The sequence below is a fragment of the Condylura cristata genome, unplaced genomic scaffold (genome assembly GCF_000260355.1).
Source record: "Condylura cristata isolate star-nosed mole 26May11 unplaced genomic scaffold, ConCri1.0 scaffold00029, whole genome shotgun sequence".
NCBI classification, from domain to species: Eukaryota; Metazoa; Chordata; class Mammalia; order Eulipotyphla; family Talpidae; genus Condylura; species Condylura cristata.
In genome coordinates, this window is record NW_004567130.1 from 5,952,196 (window position 1) to 5,973,837 (window position 21,642).

At 48.9% G+C, this 21,642-nt stretch overlaps 1 protein-coding gene across 1 annotated transcript in view; it reads left to right on the forward strand.

Moving 5' to 3' along the window:
• MYO18B (myosin XVIIIB) overlaps nt 1–21,642 on the forward strand; it is a 230,720-nt gene that overhangs the window by 63,569 nt on the left and 145,509 nt on the right. Inside the window, exons 17-20 of the mRNA XM_004690853.1 lie at nt 4,630–4,789; nt 6,323–6,506; nt 7,039–7,261; nt 10,453–10,562. Of these exons, the coding sequence (XP_004690910.1) occupies nt 4,630–4,789; nt 6,323–6,506; nt 7,039–7,261; nt 10,453–10,562 (677 nt within the window). The remainder of the gene's footprint in view (nt 1–4,629; nt 4,790–6,322; nt 6,507–7,038; nt 7,262–10,452; nt 10,563–21,642) is intronic.

The window sequence follows — 21,642 nt, forward strand, 5'->3', positions numbered from 1 at the left end:
CGTTGTGGGGATGTTTTAATTTTTGTTAAGAGCAACAGGGGGGCAAAATGAGCCGTAGGTCAAACAGAATGTGTAATACGTATGTACGTATAGTTAGAATTAAGTTCTGGCCTGAGTTGTGTCTCCGCACCTTGCCTCCATCCCACCCCTCCCCATCTCAGCCTCCAGTCCCTTGGAGCGTATCTGTATGTGAAGATAGGTGGCTCCTCATTCGCTGTGATCAGTGTCCTCCAGGAAGAGGTTCGGGCTCAGGTGAGCACAGAGGAGAGGCCGGCGCGGCCGAGGCGAAGTCAAGCCTGCCCTGGCTCCTGCGCTGCCCGCCTCCAGAGGCGGGGGAAGTGAATTTCTCTTATTTAAGCCTCCAGCCTGTGGTCCTCTATGATGACAGCCCTAGCAAATGAACTGACAGTTATACCAACAGCGTTTGATCTAACGCTGTTATGCCAAATACATTTTTTATATTATTTCCTGGGGAAGGAGCCCTTTCAATCAAAGTGGCTGTGCCTGGAAAAGTGATAAAGGCACCTTGGGCCGCCGTCGCTCTGGAGGGGTCCTGGTGATGACCACCCGTTTCTCCAGAGGTCACCTCTGTTCGCTGAAGCACATTTGCCCCTTCGCCAGCTGGTGAAGGAGGATGGGGGCAGGAGGAAACTGTCATTTGTGGAGCCCTTAGTCTGAGCTAGACATCGTAGGGTGCACTGCACCCCACCTTGAGTGGGGTAGCTGAGGTCTCAGAGCAGCCAGGCAGCTGTCGGCCACAGTGGGCTGTGTGAGCTGTCGGCTGCGATGGGCTGTGTGAGCTGGCCCCGCCCGAGAGGTCTCACTGTTGAGACCAGAAGACCTGCCACCCTCTTCAGGCCACAGAAGTGGCTCCCGTCTTCTAGGAATGTCTCAGAGGCTCAGGAATAGTCTTTAGGAGAACGGGGTGGAGGAGGAACCCTACCAAAATCCTGAAGAAACCAAGAGGCAGAACTGTTAACAATTCATCCAGACTTTGGACCCTCCTTTGGACCTGGGCTGTTTACTGCTGCACTACTTAATTGCAGTGTGTGTGACTTCTAGGAAGTCACCTCCGTGTCCCTGAAATGGCAGACATGGCAACCTGCCCCAGGGGCGGGTGGGGACGGAGAGCCAGAGTGTCCAGAAACATCTATCCATCCTCCTCTCCACCTCTCTGCCCAGTGGCCTTCTTCCCAGAGACCTAGCTGACCCTGTCTGAGGGCCCTCTGTGGCCAGGCTGGCCTGTCCCCGATTCCCTGGGCATTTCCTTCAGGGCCCTTTCAGTTCTGGAATGCTTGGAATTTTATTTGCTTTACTTGCTGAGTCTCCTGCATTACCCTGGGCACCCCTGTAGGGCTTAGGGTGCAGCTCTGTTGTCTTCTCGGCTGTCTCCCTAGTGCCTGGGACACAGTGGACCTCCGTGGTATCTGCCGCTGGCTCCATTCCATTCTGTTGTCTGTCCCACCTCCCACCTCACGGCCCTCACATCGATGGTTCCTTTTTCCTGGAGTGAGGTTCCATGTGACTTGCTCCATCACCTCCTCTGGTCTCTGGGGTCGGGCCTGGCCACCCGCACCTCTCTCCTTCTTCTACTGTCCTCTCCTCCATTTGCAGTCATGGCCGCTGGACGCCACATTCTTGCTGTGGGGAATGTGGGTGCCATGAAGGCAGGGCCTGGTTCCCCTGCTGTGTGTGCAGCCCTGGAGCTGCCTGGCACAAAGTGGAGAGAGTGCTAGACCCTGAGACAGAACAGATGAGCTGGAAAAGCTCAGTGGTCAGTCTGGGCTTGGCAAAGGTGCCCCAGACCCTGGCAAGAGGTAACAGGTAGCGATGGAGGGTGGGGTTAGCCGCACTCAGATGGATTTCTGGATTCTGAGAGGCCAGTGAGAGACAGAACACTGGGTTAGAAGCAGAGCGTTTTGTAAGGCCCAGCTGGGCAGAAGCGAAGGCCTTGGGATTGGTGAACCCCTCTCTTCACACGAAGGCTCTTGATTCTGGGGGAGATACTCCGTTATATCCTTTGTCCAGGACCCACTGAAACTGTTCCATTAAGTCAGACATTTGAGTTAAAAAAAAAAAGAGAGAGAGAGATCCTTTGCCTCTAGGGCTTTCTGATTGGCTCTGAGCTAATGAGAACATTCAATCAAGCAGAGCAACACGGGGGCTTTCTGGCCAACCTTGCACTCCACTGCTCCCTGTTACCTCTCACCAAAGGCACGGTTACTGGGTAGCAGGCCCAGTGGGGCACCTTTGCCAAGCCCAGGCCCAGGGGCAGTCAGGGCACAGGCATTTACCCTGTAACCATAGGTAGTAAACGCAGGGGCAGCAGGGTGCACAGAAGACCCTCCTCCAGTCTGAGGGGAAGACTCGGGGGGAAGGCTAATGGTGTTAGAGCCCTGGAAGAGATTTGCTGGGTGAAGTGGGGTTTCTGAGGGGCTTCTGAGACATGTCAGGAAGAGCAAGCCTGGGGCATGGCCCCTCTGGGCAGCGGGAAAATGAGAGAAGTAGCAGGCCTGTGTCCTGGGAGCTGTTTGCCTGAACTGGTGTCTCAGGCCACGGGGCCGTCTGCTGGATGGCAGAGCTGTGCCCTTCCTGGCTCTGCTCTGACAGGGTAATCAACAGTAGCCAAGCTGCCTGTGGGCTCTAGACCTCAGTGTCACCTTCCATAAACCAAGCCTGCTGCATTCACATCCCAGACCAAAGTGGGCCCGGATGGCATGTCCAGCAGAGGCTGCCAGGATTTAAACTTGACCATCTTCCTTCTCTCTTGCCTTGGTCTCCAGCCTATTCCTAAATGCTTTGGGTTCTCATACAGCCCAGCTCTGTGCCAGCTGCTGGACAGGACGATGGGTGAGTGCCCTACCCTTCTGGCGGAAGGAGGCAGCCAGGCAGGCAGATCCCTGGGCCTCCATGGGAACAACACGCTGAATAGCCTGTCAGAGCAGAGCCAGGAAGGACACAGGTGGTGGAGCCAGGCATGTGCCTCGGCACCTCGCTGCCCAGGGGATGCTCTCCTCTCCCTGGAAGCAGGTCTGCTGAAGACAGGGGTCAGACGGCTCTCAAGGGCTCCCAGGATGCTTTTGGTGCCGTGACTCTGCACCACACCAGAAGTATCATCTGCCTGGAGCTTCGGTTATCCAGAACACGAAGGCACTTGGGGAAGGGCACAGAAGACTCCAGTTGGCCATACAGATGGCAGCGGCCACGTTCTGTCCTCACAGGAAGCTTGCAGACATTCAGACTGTGCTTATTTCACACAGAGTGCCAGGAAAGACAGGTCCCGATTGCCTAGACCCCTGCAGTGCAGAGGTGGCGAATTATGGCTTTGGGGAAGGACTCAAGACCTACATACGTGCAGGCTGATGGACAGTAGCGGAAGGAAAACCTGGGAAGATCATTCGGAATCGGCACAAGAACTTGTGTCTGCTCTACCATTGCTAAAATCTGGTCTGGAGCTGTTGCTCAGCCTGAAAGCACTACAGTTAGTGTTATCATACATGACCAGGCACTCAGTTACTCACTCCCCCCTTCCCCTCCCTCCCTCCCTAACTCTTCATGGGCCATGATGCTGAGCACATGTGACCCCAGAACACCAGCAAAATGTTAAGTTCAAGAGATGATCATGACCCCTCCCAACCACTGTGTACCAGCACGACACACAAATTCTTACAAACACCATCCCTGTTAGGCCTGGCTCCCCCCGGGGGTCTGTATATATTTTTAAATATTTTATTTATTTACATATAGAAGAACTGTGGTATAGGCTTGAGGTGTGGGAGGTGAGAGGACTCCCCAGGGACAGAGTGGGGAGCAGAACGGGTGGATCAACCGAAATACACTGGTGAGGGGAGCAGTGGGCGGGTCAGGAGAGGTCTGCTGCGCCCTGTGGGTCAGCTCCCTGGCCAGGGATTGAATTTGGGCTGCAGTGGCTGCGATAGTTCATAGTGTTGTGCTTTAACCTGTCCCACCACCAGGGAGGGCCCGGTGTGTGTATTTTTTAATTTTGTGAAGGAGAAGCCCGAGGCCCAGAGCTCAGCGACCTGAGTGGTAGAGTCAGGTTCTGAACCCAGATCTTCTCCGGCTGTGAGCCCATTTGCTTCTCCTGCTGTTCCTGGCAACCATGTGCTTGTCAGAGATCTCCTAAGAGTATTTTGTGCGTTTATTTAGCTGATGCTATTCAATATGATTTTAGGTCACGCGAGAATAAATATTTTGAAAATTCAATAATTAGGTATTTGTTTCCATAAACGCTAGAAAATAAAGCGCTTGCACATAGCCACACATGCAGTGGCGTGCTTCTTTGGAAAAGGATTTACCTGTAAACATGGAGTGTGTTTGAAGAAAACATGATGCAAATGGCCCACGTACAGATGGTCCATGGCTGTGGCACAGATCATGACGGTCGTCTGAGTGGATGATGTTTGGAGACTTCCGAAAGCAAGGAGGACCACGCTCCTCCTTGGAAATAATGTGCACAAATACACAAAATGGGGGAAATGTGGGTGTCCAGAATCATTTGCTTCGGCTCCCTGGAGACACACTGCAGTGGAAGCAGGGTGTTTCGCTTGCGCCCGGCGACTGCAGGAGGCTCCCGCCAGACCCCAGCCTTCACGCCCTATATGCTTGCAGGGAGCCCAGCACTCCGGACCTGCGAGCAGCCCCTCCAGTGTGAGATCGCCCACCAGCTGGGGCAGGACCCGGTGCGCTACGACCTCTCTGGCTGGCTGCACAAGGCCAGGCCCAACCTCTCGGCCCTAGACGCCCCCCAGGTCCTTCAGCAGTCGAAACGGTGAGCCTGGACAGGGCTGGGGACGGGCCAGGGTGGGGGAGGCGCTGTGGGGTCCCCAGCCAGCCGGCAGGTGAGGGCCCGGCCAGGAGTCCCACCTGCCCTAAGGAAACAGGCCCCAAGCCACTGTGCTGCGGCTCTCGGCGGTAGGGTCCAGCTGAGGAGAAACGCTGGCCTCGCGGGAGCTGGTACAAAGGCTGCAGAGCTGCCACTTCTGCTTTTGGCTCTTTGCCTTTCATTAAGTGTCTGAGAGATGATGTGACTGGAACTTTTATGGACATCCTAGAACCAGGGGGTTGTAAAACCGAAATGACAACGTTTTGCAGCATAAAAAAGCTCACTGTACCCCCTGACTGTGCTTCTCAGAAGTGTTGGCAGAGGGCTGCCACATTAATGCTTGCAGTGCAGAGTTAATGGGCAGAGAGAGTGTGTGTGTGTATGTGTGTGCGCGCGCAGGCATATCTGCTGAGTGTCCAATTTCAGTACTGGAATCCTGCAGGAGCAGAGCTTGGAGATAAGAAGAGAAAACGAGAGCCCCAGGGGGCATGAGAGCGGAGAAGGCATCTTTACTGGCCACCCGCTCTGCTTTGTGTCCAGCACGAGGATAAATGCTTTCTCAGTATCTCACCGGTCCCTACAATAGCAACGCGTCCTTAGCCCCATTTTACAGATGTGAAAACCGAGGCCCAGGTGCTCCTTTGATCACAAGACAACCCAGTGGCTTTGCCAGGATGCAACTTGTGTCAGTGCCCCTTGGATGAGCCCCTAGGATATTATGGGCAGAGTTGGTGGGAAGCCCGTATGCAGGAGGGCCTGCTGGCTCCTGCTGAGAGGACAAGCCAGAGGATGGAGCAAAAGGAAGGTTGCCGAGCAGCCAGAGGGCAGCTGGGGACGCCGGGGCACCTGGGCCAAGTCCTCGTCCCGGCCTTGTCACCTCTGTCTCGTCCTGGCGCACAGCAGGGTCTCTGGCCTTCTTAGTCCTCTCTTGCCCCTACAAGAGAGCAGGCCAGCGCAGGCGTAACTGAGCAAACTTTCAAGGAACCCCAACCTTGTTCTTTCATGTCAGAACATACCTGTCAGGGGTGTGGAGGGGAGGAGGGCATCACCCACTGCTGGTGCCAGGCTGGTGCCAGGCGGCATTTCACGCCTCACTGTCGCAGGGCCTGCCGCTGTGAGTCATTCTCGCAGGGAACACACAGCAAGGCACACCTGTGTTTCAGAGCCATTCCAGGGGTAACCATGGTGACTTTGCCCTCTGAGAAAGTGCCGATAGTAGAGTTCTCTCAGACTCGTATATTTAATACAAGGAGAAATGCTGTCAGGTGAGGGGGGAGGGGCCTGGAGGATGGAGCTGGCACTTGTCACGGAACAGTGGCTCACCTGATAGAGGGGCTGAGAACAGAGGGGTAGCGACTCGAGGGCACTTCCAGAGGCAGATTGGCAGGAAGCAGACAAAGCCGATCCCCTTCATCCCCACGTGAGGCGAGTGTTCCTCAAGAACCCCCTAGAGCCCCTCGTTTCCCTCCTACCTGCCAGGGAGGACCTGAGACTCCTGTTCCAGTCCCGAGCCAAGTTGCCCCCCGTGTGCCGGGCCGTGGCGGGCCTGGAGGGCAGCTCCCAGCAGGCTCTGCAGAGAAACTGCGCTGTGAGGAGGGCGTTTGCCAGCAGCTTTGCCGCGGTGAAGAGGAAAGCCCCGTGCTCCCAGATCAAGCTACAGATGGTGAGTGGAAGGCGGTCGTCTCGGCTGTGTGCTGCCCCAGCACGAATGCCCTGACCAAGGTGACAGAGATCACAGCCAGCCCGGCCCTGCCTGCCTCGGCGCCTCCCATGTCACCGGGCTCTCCTGGTGCAGGCAGCGGGAGCCAGCACGGGCTGTGCTGTGTTCCCGAGACACATCATCCCAACAAATGCTTCAGTCAGTGGTAGGCTGAGCCCGGAAGGCTGGGATGTGGCAAGGATGTTTCAGAAACGCACGTAGCATTATTACCCTGGAGAATCCTGCTTTGGGGCCCTGGGCTCCATCCTCCTCTTGTGCCAGTGGCTGTGTAACTCACTTGGCTTCCCTCGGCCTCAGTTTCCCCATCTGTTCGAACAAGCACTTATTTCTCATAAATGCAAATCAAGCTGTAGATGAGAAGTCCTCACCCCCAAAGATGCCCAAGCTAGATGAATATACGCTTGGGGGGTTTCCAGTCCTCCGTGTGACTCACCCCAAAACAGCAAGCACTGACCCCTTCTCCTCTTGGCCCTAGGATGCGTTGATCAGCATGATCAGACGGTCTCAATTATACTTCATCCACTGCCTGGTGCCCAGCCCAAGGGAGGACAGCAGGAGCGGGCAGGGGTCTGCGATGCCACTGCAGCCTGGTGGAGACAGGCCTGGGGCCAGGGGCGCCCTGCCCTTGGACATCCCAGCACTGAGGGTCCAGCTTGCAGGGTCCCACATCCTGGAGGCTCTGAGACTGCACAGGACAGGTAAGAGGCACCAGGGAATGCAGCCTCTTGTTGACTCCTGGGACAGCCACCACCGTGTGCCAGCCTATCTCCGTCTCTGCTTCCTGGCTTCCCTGTGAAAGGGACATCTGAGTACCCCCATCTTAGTGGGGGGGGGGGGAAAAAGGCAGAAGAGCAGAATCTCAGAAAGGTGAAGGCATTAGCTGAGGGTCACACAGCAGGGACATGGCAGAACCCGGGCCTGGGTCTGGCCCCTTTAGAGACCTGAGTGAGCCGCGAGCCCCTGGAAGGCTGTGTCTCCACCCTCTTCCTGGCGACAGAAAATGCCTAAGGAGCACCTGCATTGAGGTAGAGAGGGGAGTCCCACGATGAGTAATATCTCCAAAGTGTATACCTTTGGGGGGTCACTGGGGAAAGAGGCGATGATGATATGTGACAGGAACAAATGTCGGGGGAAACAGGAGGTACCTGGGTGCCTAGAGCGGGAAGCTCATCATTCCCTGGGGAGCCCAGGAGCCCCTCCTAGGACAGGTGACCTCGTAAACGGGTCTTGAAAGAAGCAGCTGACCTCTAGGCAGTGGGGTGTGAGGGATGGGGAAAGCCAGGCAGGGCAGTACATGCAAGGCCAGGAGACATGGAACGACGGAGTTTTAGGGACTGGGTTTCAAAAGGAGGGGGAACTGTGGGAGATGAGGCAGGCAGAGCCACTGGGCAGCACGCCCACCAGGTCCCTCTGAGGACAGGCTGGGAGACGAGGAGGCTGAGGGGCTTTAATCAAAGGAATGAAGTCTTTCTTTAGGCTGCTGTTTCAGGAAGCAAGCAAGACCGAGGCTTCACCACGAGCTCATCTTATGAGTTGCATTGCATCTGAGTCTTTCTCATTCTTCTCTGCCTCTCAGACCCGGGAGGCTGCTACGCAGATCTCACTCCCTGGCAGTTAGAAATGGCCCAGAAACAGCCATTCTCTGCAGAGGACGGGTGACTGGGGCTGGGGGGGGAGCCCAGGCAGGCACCTGCTTCTGTGTTGAGTGTCTCTGTGGTCATTGGCGTCCTGGCTTGTGATCCCGGCCCCCTCCTCCTAGGACCCCCTGCTAGGAAGCTGGGTATGAGATACGGGATGGAGAAGCTGGGAGCAGCTGGAAGCCAAGATGAGGCCCTCACTCCCGGAGCGTCTCATTGATTTCCCTCCTGCCTGTATAACCACGGGTGGAGAGAAACAGTGTCGCAGGGGAAAAGCAAGATGGTCACGGCCAGCAGCTGATCGATTCTGTCCAGCAGGCTGGCAGGACACATGGGGCGTAGGCAGACACCCTGGCCTGACTGGGGGGGCCTCCATGTACATGCTGAGGTCGGCACGCCCCCCAGATCAGGCCTGGTGTCCTCGCTGCAGTGTCTGCCTCTGCGTTCTCAGTGGGGCCCAACACTGGAGTTCACTAGCGCAGAAGGGAGTTAGTCCTGTGGTAGAATATGACACTTTCTGCCTCCCAGACCTGGTGCATATCTATGTTTGCTTTTTGTAAAGTGACTTCAATCACTCTGTCTCTTACACACCGTGTAGGAAACAATACATGGGCATGTGCACATGTCAAGTATTCACGATGTTGGATTTGTGCATGTGTGATGTGGATGTATATGTACACCTGCACAGTAATGCGCACACAGATTGCTGTTCCATGAGCACGTACAATGTGCTGGCTCCGTGTTACACAGGCTGACAATGTGCTCACAGAGCCCTTGGCATAGAATGAACGCCTGGCATAGCGTAAACACTCATTAAACATCTAAGCCGGGTGGCACAGCCCTGCTCCGGGTGACCAGCCCGGCGTGCTGGCAGCACTGGGCAAGCCGTAGAGCAGGTCTCCTTTTCTTGCCCACTGTTGAGTGGGGTGATGAGTTAATAAGGGGATAACACTTAGGAAAGCATCTGGATGTAGAAAGGCTCTCAATATAAGTTAACCTCTTGTACTGTAATCATCATTAGATTCAATCCTCATTGTGACCATCTGACAATAAATCTTTTTATTCTCATCTGACAAGTGAAGAAATTGAATCTCAAAAATATTGGTCACTTGTGAGTGGTCAGTGTAGTAATCAGGGCAGGAAAGCACTGTGAGCCTTGATAAGTCAGACCCAGAAGGAAAGGCTTGTAACCCCCTGGCCCTCTTGGCCCTGTTTAGTCAGTATCTGTCAGGCCAGCCTGAGTCCCTCTTCTTCCAGGAAGGCTTCCTGGATTTGCACACTCACCCATCACCCACCCCTCTTCCTGAAGGTTTATGCCTTTGGCTTATTATGAAGTAAAGTCTCAAAAGAGGGGTGGGATTTCACCCGACCGGCTCCCCTCTGGCCACTCGAGTGGTCTCTACTGTGCCCCTCGCATCTCAGGCGAAGTTCAGGCCCAGAGGACTGGGATTTAACCTGACACTCCTTTGGCACCTAGTCCCAGCTCATCTTTGGCCCCACTGTTAGGGAGGTTACCACTGGCTTAGTGACTGTGGATATCAGGTATGGAATCCAGCAGGGGCCTCAGTTTCCACATCTATAAAATGGGTGGCAGCACAGGCCTCAGAGGGTAGCAGCAGGACACTGCTATCCTCATGTCGGACACAGAGAGACGCTCAGCCGCGCCCCCACCTGCTCCTGCACCCCACACCCCGCCCCCATGCTCCCTCTGCCTATTCCTTCGAAGGCTGGCTCTGCCTTTTGGTGGTGTCTTCCCAGAGGCCCCTGCCAGTTTCCACCCAGCTGTGTCCATCCTCCATCTTTGACTTAGATGTGTCTGGGACACAGCCTTGCCACAGGTGTGGGTGGGGCAGGGGTAATAAGAACCAACCAAGAAACATTTTCCCCAAGGACAACAGGTCAGGGAAGCGCCTGAGAAGCCAAGTTACCCAGGGTCCTTCCTGCAGGCGTCCAGGCCCGTGGCACCCTCGGTGACAGCACCGCCACCTCCCAGCGGCACTGAGAGTGGGGCTTTTTCATGTTTCAGTGGCGCGTTTCCTGGGGCTTGTGTTCTGGCGGTCACATGTGGGAAGTGCTGCCCAAACCCGCTTTCTTAAGTTAGCGATGGGGAAACGGGGTCCTGAGAAGGGGGTCTGCACAGCAAGTGTGTGCAAAGTGGAAGCAGGAGCTGACTGCTGCGGGGGGGGGGGGCTGGGACTGCCTTGGGCTCGCCCTTCGGAGCCCCCATTCCTCAGCCTGCTCCCGCTCCCTAGGCTACGCTGACCACATGGGGCTCGCTCAGTTCCGCCGGCGGTTCCAGGCGCTGGACCCACTGCTCATGAAGAAGCTCGCCTTGGCCACCGAGAGGATAGACGAGAGGAAGGCAAGTGAAGCCGGTGCAGCGAGCGCGGACGCCCTGCTGCTTCCGTCCTGGGGCTGCCCGGGGCTGGGACCTGAGAGCTGGGCCTTGGGGCAGAGATGAGGGTGGCTTGAGGTCTGGCTGAAATCCCTGCTCCAGACCGGACCCCTGCAGTGTCGCTGAGCACACGGCCTGTGGCCTGTCCTCCAGTGGCCCTTTCAAACCCTGCTGAGGAGGGGCAGGGGAGGTGCTAGAATGGCGGGAGGAGCATCCAGCTGGAGAGCCCTGGCGACATGAAAGCATCCGCACCTGAGAAGCGGTGTAACGACGGCCTCGTGGCTACACCGTTGGGAGGCATCGGCCAGCGGCAGTGGTGCTGGGGCGGCACCTTCCCTCCCAGTGTCCGTAGGGCCAGTGTCGCCAAGCTCACACGGTCCCCTCCTGCCCGTCACCTCGTCTTTGTGTTTGGGGAGCACGTGCCCTCAGCTGAGCTCTTGTCGCCTGCACAGCTGGGACCCACAGTCACCTGCAAACATGCACACCATCAGCTGGGTGAACTTGGGTCACACCCTCACGTGGGGATACTTGGGTCACAGTAAGTGTGCCAGTACTCACCTGTCCAGTGAATGAATCCACACCCTGCTTAGACTTCTTCCACAGTGTGCTTCATCCTCCATGTGTAAACTCCTGGGGCTGGGCCTAGACTTTCCCCCTCGCCAAGCCGTCAGTACAGTTTTCTACTGAGAACCACCACACCAGGCAGGGGTTCCCCAGCTCGTTAGTACTTGCAAGGTCCTGTGACCCCCTTGGCTTCAGATGTGCAGTTCATGAGCTGTGACGGCCCTTTCACAGAGGAGAAAGCAGAGGCTTGGAGAGATAAATCGACCCCCTCCCCCCGAGGCCACACAACCAGGGCCTGAAGTTTGTTGATTCCAGGGAGAGCAGTTGAGAGAGACTGGATGCTAGAAGCAAACACATCTCAGCTGCATCCCCAGCTGTGGCTATGTGAGCAAGTTACTGTCTCTCTCTGCCTCAGTTTCCTCGTCTGTAATGTGGGAACAAGTCGGTGTTTTGGAGGTTACCTGTGCTAGTATAGTTGATGTGCGTGGTATACCTATTAGAGGGGTGCTCAATCTGTCAAGTACGACCCTCAGCATTGTCAGCAACGGCATCAGCGTCGTCATCTCTCAAGGCCAGATAAGAGCAACCTTTCACACAGGGTCGAGGTCTGTCACCAGGGCAGAACCCCACCTGTGCCCGTGTGGGTCTGAGGAATCAGCCCTGGAATCTGTTAGACCGTCATGGGGCGGGGGAAGTAGAGAGCCACACTCCGAGATGGTTGCGTGGTGGGGTGCAGGCTGCTGTGGTGTGTGCTGCCTTTGGTGGATAAGCGGCACTTTCTGTGTGACCCCCCTGACTCCCTGTCGAGGAGGTTGAGGGGGTTGAGGGGGTACACATGGACCCAGCTGGGGGTGGTGCAGGGGCATTCACCTGGCGGCAGCTCATTTTGGAAGTCAGGAAACTGACCTAGTGCCACCGACCTCTCTGTACCAGTTTTCATTTGGGGTTCGTTGTCCTTGGTCCCCAGAACTGGATCCCTGTTCAGAGCATCTGGATGGAGCCATAGAGAGGGTCTCAGACTCCTCTGCAGTTGAAAACCGCACAGAAGTTGGGTGTGGGGGAGTTCTGCGGGGGCAGTGGGTGCAGCATATGGGAGCATTTCTATTCTGGACGACTCAGCAGTTCTCTGTCATAGCCAAACTGAAACCACCTCCATACACACTGGAGGCCTCAGAAAATGGAAAATTACAAGCGGAATGGACTTTTGCTTCTTCTTTTTTTTTATTTGCTCACAAATTTCATTTGCTGCAGCACAGAATTTTGGTGGCAACAAAAGGAAACGCCATCCTGCCTCTTATGAAAAAGCTGATAAATATTCATTTGCCAGGCAACGTGATATGCTATGAATTATACATGAACACGTGCTCGGATGGGCAAACTGTCAGCCTCTGTGTGCAAAGCAGTTAAGACCTCAGGATTTAATAGGACAAGTCTGACAGCTAGAAAAGGTCAACATTGTTATTAGACGCTAGATGGCAGCAGAGGGAACGCTCGGTCTGCGTGAAGCCGCCTCCTCCCCGAGTTCCCTGTGTGCCTGGCATGTGGTGCCTAAACACTGGCATTTGATGCCTACACTTTCCCCTAACGGAGCTCTCTCATTTTGTGGGTACCTGCTTGATCCTTTCTGTCACTGAATCAAAAATAGGAGATGCCTTTCACAACAGGCACAGCGGCTCTCGCCACAAAATACCACGCACAGTGTGAAAAGGTGACAGATCCTTGTCCTGAAACAGCCTGCAAAGATAGCGCTTTCCTGGCCTGGAATGATCTCCACTTGGCAGCAGAAGCCAATAAGGTCCTCACCACCCAGGCAGGGGAGGGGAGCCCTGGTAGCTGAAATCAGGCTCTTCTGTTCCTCACGTGGGACTTTAGTTTTTATTGTGATAAAACACTCAGGACATGTTTTTTTTTTTTTTTTTTTCAAGAGAGCTGTGCCACCAGTGTTTAAGTGAGTAATTAAAGCATCGTCTGTTGTTAAGCATAGTCATACTCTCGTAAGAAAGAAAAGTTACTGACTGCAGGAGCAAATTCTTTTTTTCAAATGTAAGACCTGACATAGAATTTACCATCTGGCCCATCTCTAACTGTCAGGGGTTAGGTCCATTGCATTCGTGCGGCCACCGCCACTGTCCTTCTTCATGGATGTTTTCAACTCTGCACAACGGAAACTCTGTGCCCTGTAAACGGACTCCTCTTTCTTCCTCCCACCCAAACCCCCGGAAACCATCATTCTATGATTCTACTCCTCTAACCACCTTGCAGAGGTGAAAGCACCAATATTTGTCTCGGGGTTGCACTTCGTGTGATACCTCCGAGGCCCGGCCACGCCCCAGTGTGCGTCAGAATTTCCTTCCTTAAGGCTGAGTAATACTCCGCTGTGCTTGTGTGTAGCCTGCGGCTTAGCCGTTCCTCTATTGGTGGGCAATTGGCTCCCTTCCATTTTTACCTGCTGCGAAGGATGCTGTTCCGAATATAGCTGTACAAATATCTCTTCAAGACCTGGCTTTCAGTTCTTCTGGGTTAATACCAAAAGTTTACTGCTTGATCATCTGGTAATTCTAGTCAAGATAGCGCTGCCTCTTCTCAACAGCAAGGTCCCAGTTCAGGTCTCCAGATTGACCCCGCCACCACCCCCGCCCCACCCCATTGTTGACACCCATTCCTCAAGTTGCCTGAACCAACACGGAAGCCCACCCGGACAGTCTCAGGCAGGTGGGTGGAGAAAATAGTCACCTCACCGTGGCTCTGTCCCAGATGCTGTTCCCTTCAGTCCCTTCTGCAGAGGCAAGAGTTGCCAAGTGTCTCTGACTGATGTGAGGAAACCCTGGGACCCGCCTTCTCCTCCGAGTGTCCACAGTGTTGATTGATTTTAGCCAACATAATCTCTATCTCCGGGGACTCGATGTGAAGAACACAATTAAGGGATGTCAATCTATCTTTTCAAAGTCAGCCACTCTTGCAATGTCTCAGACCCTGGTGGATACACCCAATTTCCTCTGAATTTGAGTCTCTTTCTGCTGGGAATTTGTTTTTTCATATAGCTTCTGCCTTGTGCCAGGCATTCTTTTGACATCTGAGAATACAGAGTCAAATGAAAGAATCAGGGTCCCCACTCTTGTGGAGTGATTCAAACAGTGTGTGAGAGTTTGTGGTTTAAATGGTTCGGAGTCAGTCAGATGTGAGTTCCAGTTCCCTTTTCTGACATCTTCATTCCGTTCATCCATTCCCTTTGTGCCCCTGGGCTACATGTCTTAGTATATAACAGGGTGTCTAGCACATAGCAGTTGCCCAAAGGTGGCAGCCATGGAGTCGTGGTGTGGGCTTTCACAGAGGAGGTGCTGTGCTGACCGCAGCCAGAAGGTTCCCTAGGTGAGCATCCAACTCTGTAGACTTGGATTCTCCAAATTCCACGACTTGTTGAGGAGTGAGCGGGGGAAGCATTGCCCAGGTGTGGCTCTTCGTTACCTTGCCTCCCTGACCTGTCCAGCTGAATGTGGGGTGTTACCCACCTGCCCTCTGGTTCATCCTTGTTGAACACTGAAGAGAAAGCTCTTTGCAAAATTGTTAGATCCAAGGGTGTTCTGGACGTGGGGTCATGGGTTGGGTTTCTCCCAGGTACATTTAAGTATTCCTAAATTGAGTCTAGAATGTGACTCTACAGTGCCAAGGACCTTATTAGCTGAGAATCTCCACCAGTTATTTGTATGTTTTTGAAATTCAGCATGTGCCAGGCATGATGGTGCACACTCTACATGAGCTGCTCTATGCTCTTTTATTTGGCACTGTCACCCAACTATTAATGGCAGAGTCGGGGTACCACTGAGGTCTGTTTGACTCAAATCTAGTCTTCATCTGACATTGGCTATCTGAGCTATAGGAAGTTCTTTCATGCTTTGGCAGAGAGATCTTGGATGGCTGAGAGCATGTTGCTTAAGAGCAAAGACAAAGATTTATCTATGCTCCATCACTAGGCTGTTACATCTGTTGAATCTTCTCAGTTGTGAGGTGCAAAAGTGGGAGAGCTTAAGGGGTTAAGGACACAGGCTCTGGAGTCAGCTGCCTGAGAACCTACTGTGTCTCATCTGCTCACTGACGGTGTGAGTTGGCAAGTTATTTAGCTCTTCTTTAAGTCCACTGTCGATATCGACAAATAGGAAAATAACTCCTGTACTCTTGACAGAAGGATCAGGTGATTTAATTAATTTGAGGTCTTAATGTGTTACCTGTAAATCACATAGGTACCACAGTCCAAGATCGATATGTTGGCAATTCTTATTTTGCTGCCTAAAATGGTGACTCTGTCTTCAGTGGCTATTAATGACCCTTCTAGAGAATGAAGACTTAAAAACTTCACATGATACTTAAAAGATAAAATAATGATGGTTAATAATAAATAAAAATATAGTGATTTATTGTTATAATGATTCTCTCTGAGTCACACTTTGATGGTTCAGTTTTTATTTATTATTAAAAAGATTTTCCCCCCTTTCTGTACATTGTGTTCATTTTTGTATAGTGTTGGATTTCTCCTCTCATGTATGATCCCCATAAAAACCTGTGAACTGAGCCCTCCTGAACTGAGCCCTCCTTGGTGGTGCAGTGGGTTAAAGCACAGCACTAAGAAGCTAAAGCCACTCAGCATGAGTTCGATCCCAGCCCGGGAGGTGACCCACATGGCGTGGCAGACCTCTCCTGACCCGCCCGCTGCTCCCCTCAGCAGTGTACTTTGCCAATCAACTTGTTCTGCTCCCCACTCTGACTCTGATGAATTCTCTCACTGCCCCTGCACCTCTAGCTTGTACCCCAGCTCTGTATGCATAAATAAATATATCTTAAAAAAAAAAACGAAACCTGTGAACTGTCACCGTAGTCTCTTGTGCTTTTCCCTCCCCTAGTTTGCCCCCTTCCCCTGCTGTATATCTTGGGTTTATAGTTGTTTATAGTTTCCTGCTAGTTTTGTCTTTTTTTTTTTTTTTGATCCCTTGTTCAGTTTCCCTATATTTGTCCTATAAATGATACCATTGGTATTTTTCTTTTTTCCTTCTGACTTACTTAACTGAACATGATCTCTTCTAGCTCCATCCATGTTGCTGCAAATGGCATGACATTATGTTTTTTGGTTGCCGTATATATTGACCTATTCATCTGATTCTGGGCATTTAGGTTATTTCCGTATCTTAGCTATTATAAATTGTGCTGCAATAAACATAGGAATTCAGGTTTCCTCTCAAATTAATGTTTTTGTGCCCCTTGGGTAAATTCCTAGGAGTGGAATTGTTGGGTCATATGGTAACTCCATTTTTAGTAATTGTGAGGAAACTCCACAGTGTCTGACCAGTTTACATTCCCACCAGCAGTATAAAAGTGTTCTTCTTCCTCTACATCCTTGCCAGCATTTGTTGTCGCTAGTTCTTTTATTTGTTTGTTTAATATGGGCCATTTTCACTGGTGTAAGGTGATGTCTTATTGTGGTCTTGATTTGCATTTCCATGATTTTAAATGATGCTGAGCATTTTTTCATACACTTGTTGGTCATTTGCATTTCCTCTTTGGAGAAATGTCATTTTAACTCTTCTGTCCATTGATTGACTGGCTTGTTTGTTTAGTTTTTGTTGAGTTGTGTGAACTCTTTGTAGATCTTTGAAACCAGTGTGTAACAGTTGGGGGAGGCAAATATTTTCTCCCAATTAGTCTCTTTTGCTGTATAGAAGTTTTTAGTTTCATGTAATCCCAAACATTTATCTTTTCCTTCATTTTCTTTGCTTCTGGAGATGATTCCTGAAAGATGTTTCTGAGGTGTATGTCATGGAGTTTTTTGCCTGTTTTGTTCTATGTATTTTATGATTTCAGGTTTTACAGTCGAGTCTTTTATCTACTTGAGTTGGTTTTGTGTATGATGTGAGGCAGTGGTCTAGTCTCATTCTTTTGTTTGCAGAAGTCCTATTTTCCAAGCACTATTTATTGAAGAGAACTACCCTTGCTCAATTGCACATGCTTAGCCATAGATTAGCTGTCCATATGACTTTTCAATTAGTCTTTATTTCTGAGTTTTCAGTTCGATTTCATTAGTCTGTGTAACCTTTTCCCCCAGTACAATGCTGTTTTAATTATTATGGCTTTGTAGTATAGTTTGAAGTCTATTATTCTTCTTAGTCAGGAGTGCTTTGACTATTTGAGGTTTAGTCAGGAGTGCTTCCATATGAACTTAAGCAATATTTGTTTTATTTCTTTGAAGAATGCCATTGAGATTTGTATCAGAAATGCATTAAATCTTTAAGTTGCTTTTGGTTGGATATCCATTTTGATGATGCTAATTCTTCCAATTCATGAGCAGGGAATGTCTTTCCATTTATTTGTGTCTTCTTCTATTTCTTTTAACAATGTTTTATAATTTTCTTTGTATGGGGCTTTCACCTAATTTGTCAAATTTATTCCCAGATATTTAATTTTTTTTTGAGTACAGTTGTAAGTGGGATTTATTATTATTATTATTTCCTCTTTTTCAGACTGATTGCATACAGGAAGGCTACTTATTTTTGTGTGTTGAGTTTGTAACTTACTACTTTATTAGTTTACTTTATTATTACTTCACTTCTTTGTTTTAATTAGTTTTTCTGTAAAAATTTTAGGGTTTTTTAGGCATATTATCATATCATCTGCAAATAGTGATCGATTTACTTCTTCCTTCCCTGTATGGTTTCCTTGTAAGTCTTTTTCTCGCTTTATTGCTCTGGTTAAGGCTTCCAGAATTATACTGAAAAGTAGAGGATGTCCTTGCCTTATTCCAGATCTTAAAGGGAAGGCTTTCAGTTTTTCACCATTGGGAATTATCTGGGCCATGGACTTCTCATATATGGCTTTATGAACATTTGCATGCCAGTCTTGTGTAGAAGTGTTTTAATTTCTCATGCTCAACTTTTTAAGACACTGCTAAATTATTTTTCAAAGCAGCTATTTCATTATACATTTCTACTTGCATTGAATGAGAGGTCCACTTTTGCTGCATTTTTTACCAGGAATTATCATTAATCTTTTTTTTTTTTTTAGGTTAAATCAGTACTCAAATCTTTCCCACATTTTTATAATGCTGTAATGCTGCTTGCCTTCTTTTTGAGTAATAATATTTCTTTGTATATACTGGACACAAGTTCTTTACCAAATGCATTCTTTAAAATATTTCTACCAGTGTGTGGCTTTTCCTTTCACTTTTATTTTCAACAGATGATGCCTTTGAAGCTCAAATATTTTAATTTTCTTCAAGTCCAATTTGTCAATTTTTAAAAAATGAATTGTGTTGTTTTATCTAAGAACTCTGAGCCAGACCAAGATTTTCTCCCATTGCCTTCTAGAAAGCTTATAGTTTTAGTGCTTACATTTAGATATTTGACCCATTTTTAGTTAGTTTTTATGGGTGTTGTGACAGATATAATTAAAAACTACTTTTTTTTTTGGCATTTATTGACTTGTTCCAGCAGCATTTATTGAAAAACAAACTCCCTTTCTCCCATTGAATTGCCTTAGAAATGGTAAAAATAATTATAAATATAAGGACTTATTCCTGAACTCTCAGATCTGTTTCATAGGTTCATCGTGGTCATTGTGTTTCTGTCTCTCCCCTCCACTCTCCTGTCTTCCTTCTCCTTCCTTCTTTCACAATAGTTAAAACATTGTCAATTTTGTTGATCTTTTCAAAGGACAAATTTTGGATTTTGTTGATTTTTTTCTCTACCGTTTTTTATGTTTTCTGTATCCTTAATATCCACTCTTAATTTACTGTTTCTTACCTTCTTCTTGCTTTGGTTATTGTGGTTTCTTAAGATAGAAGCTGGGGTTACTGACATGAGATCTTCTTTTCTAATAAACACTGCTAAAGTTATACATTTCCCTCAAAATATCATTTTGGCTGCATCCATAAATTTTGATATGTGTATATTAGCTTTCATTTAGTTAAATGTGTTTTCTTTTATCTTTTTATTTAAAACATTTTAGGTTCATATATTTTCTAATGTCCAGTGTGATTTCTTTAACCCATGTATTATTCAGCAGTGTGTCTTTTCATTTCCATGGTTTTGGAGACATATCAGTTTCTTTTCTATTGTTGGCTTCTAATGTAATTTCTTTGCTACTTATCTATATTTACATATAATACATATTTATATAACCATAGTATTTCAGTACTTTCAAATTTATTGAGATATGTGCTATGACCCAGTCTCTGATACATCTTAGAGAGTCTCACACTACACTTAATTCTTTGCTGTTTGGTGGAGCTTTTTTTACATGTTAGTTGTGTCGGTTTAGTTGTTACTATTGTTCAATCTGTCATTGCTGTCTTTATGTCTGATGGTTCTATCAATTATTGATTCAGGTATTGAAGCCTGTAACTCTTGACTTACCTATTTATCCTTCTGTTCTATTCATTTTTTTTTAAGATTTATTTATTTATTCATACAGAGCTGGGGTACAGGCCAGAGTTGCAGGGGCAGTGAGAGGATTCACCAGAGACAGAGTGGGGGACAGAACAGGCAGATCAACGAAGTACACTGCTGAGGGGAGCAGCGGGCCGGTCAGGAGAGGTCTGCCACGCCATGTGGTCACCTCCCGGGCAGGCAGGGATCAAACTCTTGCGGAAGTGGCTTTCGATTCTTAGTGCTGTGCTTTAACCCGCTGCGCCACCAGGGAGGGCCTGTTCTATTCACTTTTGCTTCATATGTTTTGAGACTCTGGTTAACTACACACATATTTATAGTGCTGTATTTTCTTCATGTGCCAACCCTTTTATCACTATATATCCCTTTTTTTCTCTAGTAATCATTTTTTTTAAAGTCTTTTCTTCTGATATTAGTATAGTCACTTCAAGTCATATCCTGTCCCATTTATTCTTTTCCTTTCAACTTGTTATTGAATATAAAATGTGTTTTTTGTTGATAGCATATAATTGAATTTTTCTCAAATATCTAGGCTGATGAACCTGGATAAATAAAGATTTATTTATTTGTACATACAAGAACTGGGGTACTGGCCAGAGGTGCAGGGGATGAGAGGATTCATTAGGGACAGAGTGAGGAACAGAACAGGCAGATCAACTGAAGTACACTAGTGAGGGGAGAAGTGAGAAGTGGGCGAGACAGAAGTCTGCTGTGCCATGTGGGTCAGCACTGGGGCTTGAATTCATGCTGCAGTGACTATGGATAGCTTCATAGTGCTGTGCTTTAACCCCTTGTGCCACCAGGGAGGTCCCAAGCTTCTGTATTTTTAAAAAAATATTTATTTATGCATACAGAACTGGGGTACAGGCCAGAGGTGCAGGGGTAGTGAGAGCAGGGAGCAGAACAGGAAGATCTGAGGGGAGCAGCGGGCGGGTCAGAAGGGATCTGCTACGTCATGTGGGTCAGTCACCTCCTGGGCCTGGGATCAAACTCACACTAAAGCAGCTGTGGCCACAGTGCTGATCCTAGCCTGTTGCACCACCAGGGAGGACCCCAAGCCCTGTATTTTTACCAGAGTATTTAATGCTTTGACATTAATGTGATTTACACATAACATTTTACTATTGTTTTTCACTTCATCTCATATCTTTCTTATTCCTCCTTCACTTCCTTCTTTTGTACAAACTATATATCTCCCATATATACGACTTAAATTCCTCCTCCCCAGTTTTTAGTGGTGGTTCTAGAAATTAAAATACGTCTCTTAATTCATAACCTATTTCAGATTATTACTCATGCAATTTAGGTAAATTAGAAGATAGTTGTTCCAATGAGGCTATTGCTGTAATATATATGGCATCACATATTTACAAACCTAACACTGCAGCTTTATAATTTTGTTTAATCTTAGATCTTTAATTTGTCAAGAGAACATAGATTTTTGTAATTGTTTACCTTTGCCTATACATTTTTTTTTATAGTTCTCTATCTCTATTTGAATTATCTCTGGTGTCATTTCTTTCAGCCTGAAGGACTTCCTTTACTATTTTTTATAAGAAAGGTCTGAAAGCAACAATTCTCTCAGTCTTATTTTACATGAGGACATCTTTAACTCACTTTCTTTTTTGGCAGTTAACCTTGTTGGATATAGAATTCTTGGCTTACAAAAATCTTTGCTTTTAGTACTTATCCTCTGCAATACTATTGTATTCTGATTTCCATTGTTTCTGTTGATAAGTCAGCCATTACTGGTTTACATGACTCCTTCGACATGATGAGTTATTTTTCCCATCTTGTTTTTATGATTTTCTTTTTGTGTTTGCCTATAGTTTGTCACTACGTGTCACTAGGGAGAGCTTCATAGTGCTGCATTTTAACCCCTTGCACCACTAGGGAGGCTCCAAGCCCCTGTTTTTTTTTTTGTTTGTTTGTTTTTAAACAGTTTATTTTTACATCTTTTTTTTTTCCATCTCAATTGTAATTCCCACGGGTTTCCCATCACCAAGTCACCCGTGTGTCATCACCGTAATCCCGTGCACTTCCCTCCCCACCCC